This window comes from Panthera onca, chromosome F1 (genome assembly GCF_046562875.1).
Source record: "Panthera onca isolate mPanOnc1 chromosome F1, mPanOnc1 haplotype 2, whole genome shotgun sequence".
In the NCBI taxonomy this organism is placed as follows: Eukaryota; Metazoa; Chordata; class Mammalia; order Carnivora; family Felidae; genus Panthera; species Panthera onca.
In genome coordinates, this window is record NC_138355.1 from 33,211,501 (window position 1) to 33,228,487 (window position 16,987).

General features: G+C 38.1%; 1 protein-coding gene across 12 annotated transcripts in view; it reads right to left on the bottom strand.

The window, feature by feature from the left end:
- Positions 1-16,987, bottom strand: part of RPS6KC1 (ribosomal protein S6 kinase C1) — a 317,521-nt gene that overhangs the window by 281,830 nt on the left and 18,704 nt on the right. For all 12 annotated transcript variants that reach the window (XM_078440686.2, XM_078440687.2, XM_078440681.2 and 9 more), the window contains exons 3-4: positions 15,744-15,864; positions 876-991 (exon numbers count right to left, since the gene is read on the bottom strand). In XM_078440686.2, coding sequence (XP_078296812.2) covers positions 876-991; positions 15,744-15,864 — 237 coding nt within the window. The remainder of the gene's footprint in view (positions 1-875; positions 992-15,743; positions 15,865-16,987) is intronic.

Sequence of the window (16,987 nt, forward strand, 5' to 3'; positions counted from 1 at the left end):
AAAGACATTGATACCAACTGACGACTTGCACAGGTTCAATGCAGAATAAATCAGAAAACTGTAAAATTATATAAAATTATGAAGAACTCATGGGGCACCTGGGTGGCTCAGTCAGTTGAGGGTCAGACTTTGGCTCAGGTCACGACCTCACAGTTTGTGGGTTGAAGCCCTGCATCAGGCTCTGTGCTGTTAGCTTGGAACCTGAAGCATGCTTCTGACTCTGTGTCTCCCTCTCTCTGTGCACCTCCCCCGCTTTCTCTCTCTCTCTCTCTCTCTCTCAAAAATAAATAAACATTAAAAAAATTTTTAATTAAAATGATAAAGAACTCAGAATGAAAACCTTACGTGTCAAGAAACTGAAAATACTCATATCCAATGATTCTGGTAAGATAATTTGTACTAACCTACTTCTCTAAAATTGTATAGTGACCATTTTTGGTCTATCTCTAATATAAAGTAGTACAATTAAAACAAATTGAGTATCAACTTATAGTGGTTTCTATCCCAAAGAGTCTACCACTGAAAGACACCTTGAAAAGTGAAGGCAGCAACTGAAATTTCATGATACTTAAATTTTTTTAATGTATTTCAATTATGATAGAGTGAATGAGATAATCTCTAAGCCCTCTGCACCAATTTTTTAAAACCTATGAATCAAAAATCTTATCCATTTCTACACTAAAATGAGAAGATATGCCAAAGACATTGTTGTTTAGCTACTAACTTCTACTTATTTCAGTGAGTAATGAAATCCAATAGTAAGTGACGTTTTGTAAAAAAAAAAAAAAAAAACCAAACTTGAAGCCTGCCTTACGACAAATTAGAAAACAGAAATATTTAATAAAGTACAAAATATTTCAGAAAGACTGTCAAACCTTGAAAAAATCTTCAAGCTGTTTACTGTTATAAAGAGCGGGGATATTGGCAGAGAACTGTAGCAAATCTTCTGCACACTGTCTTCTCTCTTCGATGACAGTTTCATCAAATCGTCCTAGAATGAAATAAGAATCAAGACTTAAGGAAGGAAGGATCAAACGCCAGTTAGTGAAAGTTTACGTTCCCAGATCAGAAAGAAGTGACAGGCCTATCACTGCCTTACTACACAGTCTTCTAAAGTCAAGTCTGCACAATCGGAGTCAGAGGTACTCTCACTAAGAAAGAAAATAATGTTTCTCATAAAACAAAAGGCAGAAGTGTCAACTGATAAATCAGTGGTGCAGCCATAGTCGAAGGCCTGTCAATGTAAGAAACTTAACGTTTAAGAAGCTGGTGATTTGAAACTCAAGTTGAAAAGAGAATTATAAAGAAATGAAATGGTTTTCCACAGTAATTTCATACTGTAATTACTCATATAATTTTCCCTTTTCCCACTCTTTTTGATTTATAAAGGAGCTGAAGAGAGGAAATTATGAGAACATCTGTATATCAGTGGGGTCAAAACCCTCAGCTTGAAGCAAAAAGCTTTTAAGCCAAACTCCATGTGCGCGTGACAGCAGGCTTATGGAAAGAAAGACAGTACTCACAGCACCAGTGAGCTCCGATTTACAAGGTGATCGAGAGGTGGTTTTCATAGAATTTTTTTCAATGCTATATGCAATTTGAATGCTGATAAGACATTTTAAAATATGATTATTTTGTACTACTCTTAGATCAGAATACCGGTTGACATTTGTCATAGCTCACGTATCATACTGATTGCAATTCAGGCTTAAAAATACAAAATAAAAAGAGGAGCACCATCACATTTTAAGTGGCTCTGCAGAACGTGAACAGAAAACTGAGGCACAAAGAGATTCCTCATTATGTGAACCAAGACAAGAATTTGACACTGAACCGCTAAATACCCTCAGCTCAATGCGTCTCATGCTTATGGGGAAGTGTCTACTTCATGAACACTAACAGAAATGGTTTTAGAGTTAGACCTGGGTGTAAATTCCAGCTCTCTCACTCACTAGCTATAAAATCTTAGGTAATTTCTTCATTTGTAAAATGGAGAAAATAAACAATGTACTTAAGACTTCCAGTCCTATGACAGGCACATAGCTAGCACTTAAGAAATTAATCACGATGCCTCTGAATGTTGAAGTATCATCACAATATCTAGCATACAGAGCCTGCTAATTAACTCATACTTGACTATGTCAGTGAGAAAGAACGGTCTTTTAACAGTAGAACATTCTTTCCTAGAAGATAGTCATTTTTCATTAATAAAAAATCTTAACAGTGATCCATAAATAAACTGCTTGCCTTAATGGATGAGTTCCAAAGACAGCAATCCTACAAAATTCCACGCATGTGTCCACAGCTACATCTTCCTAGGGAACGAGTCTCTAACTTTTATCAGCATCATCAAAGAGCCCAGAGCCCAGTAAAGGTTAACAGGCAAGCGGCAGTCAATTAGAGGATCTCTAACATTCAAAACACTGCTTTATTTATACTATACAACAGGCTGCCAGTTGCCAGCCCAGTATCTGTTCGTACCTTCTTCCTTAGTAAAATAATCCCCAATTTCTAACAGTGGACACGGCAACCCCCACCCCCTCAAGAAACCACTACACTGCCAGCTTGCCTTGCAACGGTTATATGTGGACATGGACTGAGTTCTAGCCAATAACAGACAAAAAAGTTATATTGTGGCATCCTGAAAATCTCTTTAAGAGATAGCCTTTTCTGGGGCGCCTGGGTGGCGCAGTCGGTTAAGCGTCCGACTTCAGCCAGGTCACGATCTCGCGGTCCGTGAGTTCGAGCCCCGTGTCAGGCTCTGGGCTGATGGCTCGGAGCCTGGAGCCTGGAGCCTGTTTCCGATTCTGTGTCTCCCTCTCTCTCTGCCCCTCCCCCGTTCATGCTCTGTCTCTCTGTCCCAAAAATAAATTAAAAAAAAAAAAAAAAAGAGATAGCCTTTTCTTCTTTTTCCTTGTCCCTTTCTAGGAAGAACTATGACATGGGAGGTTAAAAATGACAGAGCAACAAGGCAGGAACTTGGATTCCTGATTACTGTAGAGCTGCCCTGCCTAAAGCTACCTTTGGATCTCATACCATGAGAAAGAAATTGACCTCTATCTGGTTTTAAGTTTTGTCATAAGAAACCAAACCTAATATACGTTATGCTAAATCTATGTTTCTATTAGTTCGCATGTCATATGCAACAATTCAATTAAACTCAATTCTCCCAATAAAAAATCTAAAATGATGTGCTAGCTTATCTATCAATAATATTATCTGGAAACAAACTTCCAAGAGCCCCTACCCGTAAAGCAAATTTTCTGGCCTGAAAAAAATCTAGGTTATTCAGTCTTGGGAAAAATCTACTGGCCAAACAGGTTAAAATAACAGTTAAATATCCATTATTCCTTCTTGTCTAAATAAGAAACTAAGAATACAATGGTACTTATGACTAAAGTCCAATATGTTTAAGCTTTAAACAAAAAAGTTAATTCCAGTGCCTATGAGCATTAATAATTTTGTGAACATCTATAGAAAAATCCAGGAAATGTACAAAAAAATCATACTATATTTTAATCCACAAGACTACCTGATATTATCTTTAAATGCACTATGTACTTGTTGAGAAATTTTAATAGAAAACTCGCTACTTTTTAATGACATCCTAAAAAAATTATTTAGTAGCTAAAACAAATACATATGAATTTGGGAGCTTCAATCCTAAGAGTAATCAACCTCCCTATTAAGCTAGACTAAAATACAAGCAATGAGTGTATCAACTTCCAAAAAGATTAAAGCACATCTTTGTTGTACTTCTATTGATCTATGCATTTCCATTCCACTAAACTTGGACAAGCAGAAATGAATTAAAATATTTTTCAGAATGGAACACAACCAAAAATAAAGGCTTATGTATTACAAGGTTCAATTACACTGAATCCTACCATCAGAACAAATACGATGAAAGAACATGCTCACTTCTTTGTTCTTAAGATATTTCAGAATAACAGTAACAAAAAATACTATTTGTAACATAAACAAAAAAGAAGCAGATGAATTTTAATCGAATAACTACTGGCCTTAATGTATTTAACAAAGCCACCTAATTTTAAAATTTTTGGGGCGCCCGGGTGGCTCAGTCGGTTAAGTGTCCGACTTTGGCTCAGGTCATGATCTCGCAGTTCGTGAGTTCAGCCCCCGCGTCAGGCTCTGTGCTGATGGCTCAGAGCCTAGAGCCTGTTTCGGATTCTGTGTCTCCTCTCTCTGACCCTCCCCATTCATGCTCTGTCTCTCTCTGTCTCAAAAATAAATTAAAAAAAAAACGTTAAAAAAAAAAAAAAAGTAGCAAGATCCAAAAGGCATCCTAATGGCAGCCAACACCCTAGTGGCTATTCTCTAGTTGTTGGTCCTTTAGTATCATCTAAACTGCACTTGAAAGCAGCAACAATGAGAAATCATAAACAGGTACTTCTTTATCACCACTTTTTATTTCCATTCACAGGGTCAATGTTTATTTTCCTGTGAACAGAGTAGAAAAATTATAAGTAATTTGCAATAGAAAATGCAAAACATACTTTTCATAAGAAGGTTTCCTGTGCAATATTATATATTTTTTTAATTTTTTTTAACATTTATTTATTTTTGAGACAGGGAGAGACAGCATGAACGGGGGAGGGTCAGAGAGAGAGGGAGACACAGAATCTGAAACAGGCTCCAGGCTCTGAGCTGTCAGCACAGAGCCTGACGCAGGGCTCGAACTCACGGACCACAAGATCATGACCTGAGCCAAAGGCGGACGCTTAACCAACTGAGCCACCCAGGCGCCCCTGTGCAATATTATATACTATATTATTCGTGTGTACGTATACATTATATATAAGCCAGTCCCCCACTCCCAATTACCCAACAATGTTTTCTTTATTAAAAGCTGTGGGAGGAAAAATTAGATTCAAACATTCTATTTAAGCTGGTAAATCACTGGAAATAAGGGTGTCTCTCTTTGATTTATAAGCTATCTTTGGAATATTCTTTTTTTTTCTATGTAGAACAACATCTGGATATCAGAGCTTGCAACTTTTTAAAAATGCAAATGTCAACAATCAAAAACTGGTTATATGGAACAAAAAGCTGTCCTTGACCAGTAAGAAACTAGCTAGAAAAGCTTGATGCTGATTCTTAACTGAATCAAAAATTCATTCAGGGTAAAAACAAAGAGAGGTCAAGATTCTTTTTTTTTTTTTAATATTATTTTTAATTATTTTTTTGAAAGAAAGAGCACATATGCTAGTGGGAGAGGAGAGAGGAAGGGAAGTGGGGAGGGGGGAGGGAGGGAGAGGGGATGGGGAGAGGGGGAGAGGGGGAGAGGGGGAGAGAGGGAGAGAGAGAGAGAGAGGGAGGGAGAGAGAGAGAGGGAGGGAGAGAGAGAATATCTCAAGCAGGCTCTATGCTCAGTGCGGAGCCCAACACGGGGCTCCATCCCATGACCCTGGAATTATGACCGGAGCCAAAATCAGAGTCCAACACTCAACCGACTGAGCTACCCAGGCACCCCGAGAGGCCAAGGTTCTTGGGTGTGAATTCTCTCTAGTCAACAGCACCAAGAATATACCTGTAAATGAATGAGCTGGATTAATTACTCCTTGTAACGAGGGAAAATGCATGCCACTGGGAACCCTGGAGGATTTCATGAAGAGGGTGTTAGAATGGATTTACAGGATACGGGCTTGTGTTAGGTACTTTTGGGAAAGGTTTAAAGAAGTAGGGGCTTTGGTGCTGATTCTGTTGGAAAGTAGAGATAACTCTATGGTTCTATGAATTCTATCTAATTCTATAATCCTAATTTTAATAAATCTTACTATGAGGCAAGAAGAATGAAGAGAAGCTAAGGTTATAATTTATAAAGAAGCAATAGTCACGGTAGCAAGGATGAAGATATGCTTGATCATTTTTGTGACTTTACCAATGTTGATGTTTTTGTCTGTGTTCAGACATGATCTTGTCTATGGTCTTGCTTTTGTCTTGATCCAAGGACACAGAGTGGCCCTGTCTAATGTTTCTGTAAAACTGCTTATGTTCAACAGGAGAACACCACAGCCTAGATGTGAATGCCAGACCAACTCTAGGAAACACCAAGGTCAAATGAATAGGTAGCACCAGGCCAATTCTCTCTCTTAGCTGTCAGGAACTGCTTTTCTCTTTCTCATAGGAAATCAAAGTGTGATAACAGATCTAACAAAACATACAAAACAATGATCTAGTCCTGAGAAAGCAATCAGACAGGTGGAGACTTTGAAACCTACAAAACAAATGTCTTACACACTTTAAAAATGTCATTGTCATGAAAGACAAAAAAATGTACAGGAATACTCTAGATTATCCTAGAGGCATGATCCTAGATCCAAAAACAAACCTAAAAAGGACATTTTTAGAACAACTGAGGAAATATGAATATGGACTGCATATGTGATAATACCATTGTATCAGTGTTAAATTTCTTGAGTGTGATATGGGATTATGGTTATAGGGGATAGATACATGAAACGCAGCAGTGAAATGTTACAATATCTGCAACTTATCCTCGAATGGTTCAGAAAGAAAACAAGAGATACATAGAGAGTTATCAAAAATGTGGCAAATTGTTAACAATCAATGGACTAGGGCTGAAGGTATAAAAGTATTTACCACACTATTCTTCTGCAGGTTTTTCTGTAATCTTAAAAATTCTGCAAATTAAAAACAATTGAAAAAAATAAGTCCAGTGATATACCTACCGGTGAGATGTACAACTGGAAGGGGAAAACAACTAAGCCTAAAGGAAATGGAAAACTTCCTAAGTAAGGAGACATCTTATGGTCTGAGAGGCTAACAAGAAAGTTCACAGCAGAGCAGTACAACACTAAAGTCAGAGACACAAGAGAGCATTAGAGGTAAACTGAGCACCAGAGGTACATTAGAGGTAAACTGAGCAACAGAGGATAGCTAACAATAGCAGGTATGTGTCGAGCACTGAGCTAGACACGTGGCAGATAATCCACAGAACACAAAGGTATTATCCCGATCTTAACAGTAAGAAAATAGACTCAGATGTTAATTTGTATACAGCCACACTGCTAGTAAATAATGGTTAGAAGATCTGGGCCTAAAGCCATCTGATTCCAAAAGGCATGTTCTTTTTTTCACTATACCACGAGAATAGTCACTACATTTTTGATGGCTGTGTAAATTGCAACAGGATTCTCTTTTGCTACTGAAGTTTACATAGTAAAAATGTGAGAGGAGTTAAAAATATAGACGATTAACCAACAATCCACCCCCACCCCAACCACAGCTGCTGCCTGCAGGGTTCACTGCAGTTATCAAGTATTACAAATGGACTGTACCATTTACTAAGAGAGATAAGTTGCTTACTTATTAAGATTAATAAGAAACTTTCATTCTACAATACGTAATGATGTGGAGAAAAGTTGAAGATAATCCATTAGCAACAGCAATAGCAGCCACAAATCTCGACCCGTTTAGAAACCACTCCCTTTTACTCAGTGACAAGCGTTTGTTTAAGAAGCAGGGCTGTGAACCTCCCAATATTAAAGATATACGGATGCAGTTAAATTCCACAGTACAGAAGGTATAAAATAAAATTTCCCTCCTCCCACACCCTGAGGGGGTCCATACATTACACAAACGTGTGCAGATTATGTCTTCACACAATTATGTATGTCTATTCAAACACAGATGGGATCTCACCAAATGTATTGCTGTGCAACATTTGTTGTCTGTGTCTAAAAAAATATAGCTTGGACATCTTTCCACACCAGTATATTTCAAATAGCTAAATAAGTCCATTAATTGGCTAAACATTATGGCATATCTGTACAATCACATAATGAGAAAATTCAGCTTATGTGCAGTTTTCTTCTATGAAAATGCTGCAAAGAACACCCATATGCATGTACCTATGTGTGCACACAATTGTGTGTGTGTACATTCTCAAAATGTGATCTGCAGACTGCTGGGGTTCCCTAAAGGCCTTGCAAGGGATCAACAAGGTCAGAACCATTTTCATAATACTATTAAGACAACACTTGGGGTGCCTGGGTGGCTCAGTCGGTTGGACGTCCGACTTCGGCTCAGGTCATGATCTCGCGGTCTGTGAGTTCGAGCCCCGCGTCGGGCTCTGTGCTGACAGCTCAGAGCCTGGAGCCTGTTTTGGATTCTGTGTCTCCCTCTCCCTCTGACCTTCCCCCGTTCATGCTCTGTCTCAAAAATGAATAAATGTTAAAAAAAATAAAAATTAAAAATTAAAAAAAATAATAAAAATTAAAAAAAAGACAACAGTTGCATTTTTCACCACACCGACATCTGCACAGATCAACTAAAAGCAATGGCAGTAAAACCACAAACCTCGGAGCATGAATCAAGACAACGGCACCAAGCTATGCTTACTAGTAATCACCATACTCCTGACTGCTACTCACTCAGACTAAAAAAATTTTTAAATGCCAGTTTCACTTAAGAATGACCTTGATGAAGCAATAAAAATTATTAACTTTATTAAATTTCAACTCTTGAGATCATTTCTAGAAAAAAAAAAAAAAACTACAACCATTGAGATTTGGATATCTGGCAGAAACTTCCTCAAAACAAAACAAAACAAGACAAAACCCACATAAACAGGGTGCCTGGGTGGCTCAGGTCACGATCTCGCGGTCCGTGAGTTCGAGCCCTGCCTCGGGCTCTGGGCTGACAGCTCAGTCCCTGGAGCCTGCTTCGGATTCTACGTCTCCCTCTCTCTCTGCCCCTAACCCACTTGCATTCTGTCTCTGTCTCTCTCAAAAATAAATAAACATTAAGAAAAAATAAAAATTAGAAAAAAACCCACATAAATAAAGTGGGCCCAATCCTCAAGGAAAACTACCAATAGCATTGTTGTCAGTGGTGGAATTCAAGGCATTAAGTCGCTGCAAGCTTGACAGCTTTCTAATACTTAAAATATTTCCTTTAAAGATCTGTGGTACTATTAACCATTTGGGGATATTATACAATTAAATGGGTCAACATATGCAACATCTGCATAACTAAGGGAACCGATATTTTTCATGTGACCAACGCATGATATTACAAGCTCATGCACAGGTAAAAGATGCATTCAAATTTAAGACAGATTAATGAATTTTAATACAACAAAGTCCAAAATAATGAATTCTAATATAACAAAGTACCAAAGGTTTGTTGATAGGATTTCAGATTCCATAATGCAACTAAACTTTTAAGAAATTACCACTTACTAAGTTTGGGTGTATCTTCAATTATCTGAAAAGCTATTAAAATACTCCTCCCTTTTTCAACTACATCATCTGCATGACCCTGAATTTTCTCCATATACTTCAATTAAAGCAATGTGTCACCACCAAGTGGATCCAGAAGCAAATATGAAAATCTAGCTGTCTTTTCTTGATCCAAGCACTAACTCACAAATGTAAGTTAATGCCATTCTTACAATTTTTTTCCTTTGGAAAAGCTATTTTTCATAAAAATATTAATATGCAGAGGAGGCCTGGCTGGCTCACTTGGTAGAGCAGCAACTCCTGATTTCAGGGTCATGAGTCTGAGCCCCACGTTGGGTATAGAGGTTAAAAATTTTTTTTTAATTTAAATTAAAAAAATATTAACATGTAATATACTCTATTTTTCATTTTATACAATAATATTTTTAAATTTCTAGTAAATATTAACAGGTCCAACTACATAAACAGTATTTTGAGATGTTCAATAATTTTTAAGATTGCTAAGGAGACTTCTGAGACTAAAACATCTAACAATCATTGATAAATATCTTTTTTCATTAATAAATATCTCTTATGCAGAGGTGAGAACAGATATGTAGTAAAATTTACTAAAAACAGCCTTGTTAGAAAAAGATGTATTTTTTTTTTTGTAAAAAAATTTTTTTTTAATGTTTACTTTTGAGACAGAGAGAGACAGAGCATGAATGGGGGAGGGTCAGAGAGAGAGAGAGGGAGACACAGAATCTGAAACAGGCTCCAGGCTCTGAGCTGTCAGCACAGAGCCCGACGCGGGGCTCGAACTCACGAGCCGTGAGATCATGACCTGAGCCGAAGTCGGACGCTTATGAGCCACCCAGGCGCCCCGAAAAAGATGTATTTTAAACTGACTTCCAAAAACTGTGCAAATTTATACTCTTCCTGTTGTGCATTTATATCCCCATACTAAGTATAACCTAACTTTTTAATTTTTGCCTTGAGATTGACTTTCAATGATCTCACTGCATATAACTACTTCGTCTCTTAAATCCTAACTCATTCTTTTTGTTCAACTTATTTTTTAGGCAATTATGTGTCAGGCTTGGTCCCGACATAAGTGAGAATAAAGCAGCCTCTAATCACACAGTTGTGTCTGGGAAACAGAGAGAAAGAGGAAGGAAAAGACAGCTAAGTATGAGGGAGGTTTCTTATTTTTTAGAATATACCAAGAACACCTTTTGGTGTGAGTTCAGAAGCATGATTCTTAAAACTCCTCAGATTGGGGAATTTTTTTAATTATTTGCATCGTCATAATTAAAGTAGGGTGTCACTTGGGTTAATATCCCAAATAGATAAAGAATTCATACAATTCAACACCAAAAAAAATAAATGATACAGTTAAAAAAATGGGTAGAGGGTCTAAGTAGACATATTTCCAAGGAAGACACACAGATAGCCAACAGATACATGAAAAGATGCTTATCAGTCATCATCAGGGGAATGCACATCAAAACCACAATGAGATATCTACTTCACACCTGTCAGGGCTGTGATGAAAAAGACAAGAAACAACAGGTATTGGCAAAGATGTGGAGAAAAGGGAATCCTCTTACAACTTCTGGTGAAAATGTAAACTGGTGCGGCCACTGTGGAAAACAGTGTGGAGGTTCTTTAAAACATTAAAAATAGAACTACCATAAGATCCAGCAATTCCAATTCTAGGTATTTATCGGAAGAAAATGAAACCACTAATTCAAAACGAAATATGCACCCCATGTTTATTTCAATATTACTTATAACAGCCAAGATCTGGAAGCAATCTAAGTGTCTATCAACAAAGGAAATTATAAAGTACTGGGGCGCCTGGTGGCTCCATCAGTTACGTGTCCAACTCTTGATTTCAGCTCAGGTCATGATCTTGTGGTTCGTAAGCTCAAGCCTCACTTCTGGCTCTGCACTGGCAGTGGGGATTCTCTCTCTCTCTTTCTCTCTCTCTCTCTCTGCCCTCCTGTGCTCTGTTTCTCAAAATAAATAAATAAACTATAAAAAAAAAAAAAGATGTGGTATACATAAACACACACACACACAATGGTATATTACTCAGCCATAAAAAAGAACGAAATCTTGCCAGTTATGACAATACAGATGAACCTAGAGGGTAGTATGCTAAGTGAAATAAGTCAGAGAAAGACATTTACAGTACAATTTCACTTACATATGGAATCTAAAAAACAGATGAGCAAACAAAACAGAAACAGATTCATAAATACAGAGAACAAAACTGTGGTTGCCAGAGGGGAAGGAGTTTAGAGAGAGGCAAAATATATTTGGTGAAGGGGATTAAGAGGTATAAACTTCCAGTTATAAAATAAATAAGTCACAGGGATGTAAAGTATAACATAGGGAATACAGTCAATAATATCATAATAATTTTGCATGATGACAGATGGTACTATCATTGCATGGAGTTCATAATGTATGTAAATGTTTAATCACTATGTTGTACACCTGAAATTCATGTCATATTATATGTCAATTGTACTTCAATTTTAGAAAATCTTTAAAAAAAGTAGACTACCACGAAACTTCAAAACTTGATGGTAAGGATGCCACATACTAAAGAACCTCTCTTTCAGAACTTCTAGATCATAATGCTCACTTAGCTACAGAAGACTAAGTTTGAAGACAGAAGCTGAGTCATCATACCCACAGTGCCTATTTTTAAAATGTTTCTTGAATTAAGTGTGCTTTTAAAATTTCCACATAATTATGGTTGGGTTGATATTAATAAAAGAAGACTCTTAATAGTAGCAAAATCATGGTCCAAAGAGGTAGCAGCTCAATGGCAAAACACAACTATACTTTTAATCCGAAAACTGTCAGGAAAACAAGTAAGAAACCATAGATACTGGGTAATAACGATGAACAGAAGGCACCAAAAATGTGAACACCGTGGAATGTTGGGGCTCAAAGACCCAAAAGCAAGCAAAGATTAACAAGAGTTTATGGATCCCCCAATGCTTCCTAGGGGAACAAAACGATGTTAGTTAGTCATCAAAACTAATGGTCCTATTGCTACTGACCACATCCCTCAATTGCTTTTCACCTAAGAAAATACAAATGCTTTCCTTTGTGATTATGAACCTCAGATACCTCTTTACATTAGTTATATTTCAAGATATCATTATGGATCATGAAATTTTTTTTAATGTTTATTAATTTTTGACAGAGAGCAAGCAAGAGAGAATCTGAGTGGGGAGGAGCAGAGAGAGAGGGAGACAGAATCCGAAGCAGGCTCCAGGCTCCGAGCTGTCAGCACAGAGCCCAACACAGGGCTCAAACTCACAAACCGTGAGCTCATGACCTGACCCGAAGTCAGACGCTTAACCGACTGAGCCACCCAGGCACCCCTATCATGAATTGTTAATATTAAGATTTGTTAACATTAAAGAATTGTAGCAAAAAAGCTGTTGATGGCCACTCCATTCTGGAATAATGGCATAAATGCCACTGATGTTACTATACCATTATGTGTCTCTGTATCTTGTCCCCAGATCTCAAGGAGTTGTGAAACATGCAAAATATCCTGCAGAAGCAAGTGTAAATAAAGCTCAGTGAATACTGTGGTCCTGCAATCAACCTGAAAAAATCACTATTCCATGTAAACTACAAGCCGATGGAAACTGGATAATTTCAAATCATTCAGACTTCTTCCTAAATCAAAGAGAGCATCAGTAGGGTCAGTGTAGAGACCAAATCCACATAGTAATTTGAACAAGGAAAGCTTAATATAAAGACTATTAGACAACAGTTTAACTTATTAAAACTCTGAAGACTACCCCAGGGAAAAGGAAAGTATCCAAGGAAGGAACAACCTGGAAGGGGAACCCCTCCCCAAAGTTGGGATTGGGATCCTCCTGGAGAAGATGTGGTTGTAGTCACCGAATGGGAGAGAAGTTAAAGTTAGCTGGATTTCTTGGGCCAGAGGTGGGCCACAGTGCCAGGAAAGCAAGAAAGACACCTCCAGAGTTCACATGGGACAAGACTAGGAGACGAGCAACACAAGAGTCACAATGCCGGGAGCCCACTTACAAGCAAAGTAACACAAGGCCTGGAGTACACAATGTCTGTGTTGGAAAGGTCATGGGAAACAAGTTTCTGGGGTAAAGGCAGGCCAAGGCCGGCAGATAGGCATGCAGGAGAGGGGGGAATCAGGAGCCTGCTCACCTGCAAAGCAACAAGGTCTGGGGTTCACAGTGCCTGCAGGAAACAACCTTCGGGAAGTCAGAGAGTCAGATGCCCACTCTCCAATAGACCTGGGGTGCCTTGGTGTACTCAACTAAGTGGCCACCAAACTGGCTGGGGATGCAAGCTTATCAGCAGACTGTGCTTTAGGTGTACAGCTGAGGCAAAATGCCTCTGGCAACAGTGCAGGGGGAGCAAAAAGAAAAACAAAATTCATAGCACACTGGAAGATGGAAGAGAAGCCCCTTTACCCTCCTTCAGTGCCCCTTCCAGCATCCTCGACTGTGAACAGCATACTCTATAAAGGAAAAATTCTGAAAGAGTCCAATCCATTCATGTAGAACAGAAAATGAAAGAAGGAACTTGAAGCTAAGAGGAAATAAACAGATAACTGGCATGGCTTCTTAGAATTACCGATATAAAAACCCTAGGAATTCCAGGCCTATCTTGAAAGGCAGCAATTTCCCCAATGTCAATGAGAAATACAGCTGGTATCAGAATATACTCTACAAAGCCACTGCACAAAAATCAACGTGGTACAGAAATAGGTATTACTATAAAAATAAGCAAATGCCACAAGAGAAAAAACTTTTAATTAGTGGCAATGCATGTGAAAAGTCAATGTGTAATGAAGATGGCATCCATTTCATTGGGAAAAATACCTATTATTTAATAAATACCTTAGATGTCTATCCATCTGAAAGAAACATAAAAATGAAGTATTATCTGACATCCCATTCAAATATAAATTCCACATGGATATTAAAAAGAATTTTTTTAGGGGCGGCTGGGTGGCTCAGTTGGTTAAGCGTCCAACTTCAGCTCACGTCACGATCTTGCGGTTCGCGGGTTTGAGCCCTGTATTAGGCTCTGTGCCGACAGCTCAGAGCCTGGAGCCTGCTTCAGATTCTGTGTCTCCCTCTCTCAAAAATAAATAAACATTAAAAAAAATTTTTTTAATTTTTTTAAGCTCTAAAAATCATCTCACGAGCAAATGGAGGAATTGGGAGACATTTCTAACCAAGACCAGAAATCCAAAATCTTAGGGGATGGAGGGGGCAGGAATAGAAGCGAACATACAAAAATGTGTTGGGAAAAGCTATTACAAACAATTGTAAAATATGTACATGTAGTGTATATAAATGTATACATCGCTCATACACATATGTATGCAGACGTGCATATGAGTCAAGTATGTACAATGTATGCAATGTGCATAAATGCATGTTTCCTGACTCCATCTGCTGAAAGAACACAAAAGCGATTTGCAATGAGTATATATCTACTACCCAAATAATGGCCTCTGCAGCAGCCAGGGTCCACCCCGAAAATGGAGTCCACACAGCAATTTGAACAGAGAAAGTCTTACAAAGAATTATTAACTATTTGCACAGGATTAACTACTAAAAGGGACGAACAGAGAACTCTAAGGAATACCCTAGAGTTCAGGGAGAGAGCCAGAGGCAAGAGTTGGAAGGGGCATCTCCTTCTCAAGTTGGAGTTCACATCTCACTGGAGATAGTGTGGCTGCGGCACACTGAATGAGAAAATTAGCTGGGTTACCCCAGCTAGAGCTGTCCTATGGCAGGAAGGCCAAAGTTGATGGACAAGAACCTGCAGGCTGGGACTGATAAGCAGGAAACTCTCTGCTGTGGTGTCAGCATGTCAAGAGCAGAAGGCAGGGAGCCGCAGGCAGGAACTGGCAACAGAATCTGCTAGAGCATGAGCGCCATTGAAGTATCTATCACACACACACCACCGGCAGCAGGGCAAGCAGGAACAGAGGACTGAGACTCTCTGTGCCTCAGTTTTGTGTTAACATCTTGCAAAGCCACGAACCTAACAGGTGTTACTCAATCAGTATACCCAGAGCCCATCCCAAAATGTCCGCATCTGGCCTGGTTGGGTGCCTCAAACCGCAACCATTCACATTATAAGGAAGGTATCAGAAAAAATATACAAAGTAAAAACTTTTCAAAATCCCCAAATTTCAGAACTGTAATTCAATATCATCTCTTGTTGTGTTCCCACATGTTTTTATTTTTTATTTGCTTGACGGGCCGGAGTTGGAGTTGTTGGTATGGTGTAGTTTCACAAAAGGGAAGAATAAATGCATTCTGAGTAATCAACCTATACCACGAACGTGAAAAAATAACTTCAAGTGCATGCTGCATGATGTGAATGATCTTTATAAAGGGCTTTTGACTTCACAGTACAGCATTTCAGGGTTCAGCACATACACATGATTAGCCAATCATCACTTTTTAAAGTCACAATTTCAAAATCGTCACTTACCAAACACTATCCCTTTAGCAAATGGAGGAAACAATTCTGAATGTCGGAATAAGTTTTTGTGAATTTGCCATAGTTCTTTGTGTAGTTTCTTAAAGTCACTGTATCTCTTCCATACGATTATCTAAAGAGAAAGGAAAATTAAATGTGTACCTCACAGTGAAACTACATAGGTTCAGATATCTGAACAAATAATCTTTTTCCATTAAAGAGCTCAAACTGTCATGCAAAGGCAAACAAATATATGTTTGAACCAACATGGTTAACTGTCTGAAATTAAATAATAATAGTTCATTAAAAATATAAAGTAGCTGGGGCACTTGGGCGGCTTAGTCGGGTGTGTCCGATTCTTGATTTCAGCTCAGGTCATGACCCCAGGGTGGTGGGATTGAGCCCTGTGTGGGGCTCTGCACTAAGCATGGAGCCTACTTAAGATTCTCTCTCTCTCCCTCTGCCCCTCTCCCCCACTCGCACACACACTCTCTATCTCTACAATAAAATTATACACACACACACACACACACCATGCAAAACAGCAATTCTTTCTCTAACTTTTCTGCTTTGGTTTTTAAATTTCATTTTAAGCAAATACTGTTTTCTTCATACTGCAAAAATATTCAACCTGGTACAAAGAAGGTCTATACTATCTAAAATGTCACTTAACCTCTTCAAAAATCAATTACTATTGGCCTGAAACAAGCCAGATGTCAAAATACATATTCTGTCTCAAAAACAGCATGTTTATAAACACAAAATAGTTAATTTAGACAATTTTTAAACATCAAGTACCCACACACCATTTGCCTAAAAGGATAAACTAATTAACATGGAAAAAGAAATGGTTGTGTAGCAAGTAATTAACATGAACGTTTACATTTCATAAATCTTATTTCACAAATCCCAGTTAAAAGTAATAGTAAAGATTTCTTAAGGCAAGATGAATCCTGAAAACAATACCATTAAACCAAGTATATTTCAAAACAGAAAATAAGTCATCCAGATTATAAAACACATGAAGTTTACTTCCATTAACTTGAATTACTATTTAACCTTATTCAGATTAAATTAGTAAAAAGAAAACAGATTTGACACAACTTTGATATCACTGATTCAGCCCCTCAGTCTCCACAAAATAGGGTAAAACTGAGTTTTAAATTTAATTACTGGTATACTAGGGTCTTTGCTTCTTAAAAACCTAATTGCCTCACTTCTAACGAACTCAATAGAGTGTAACGCTAATAAGCAAA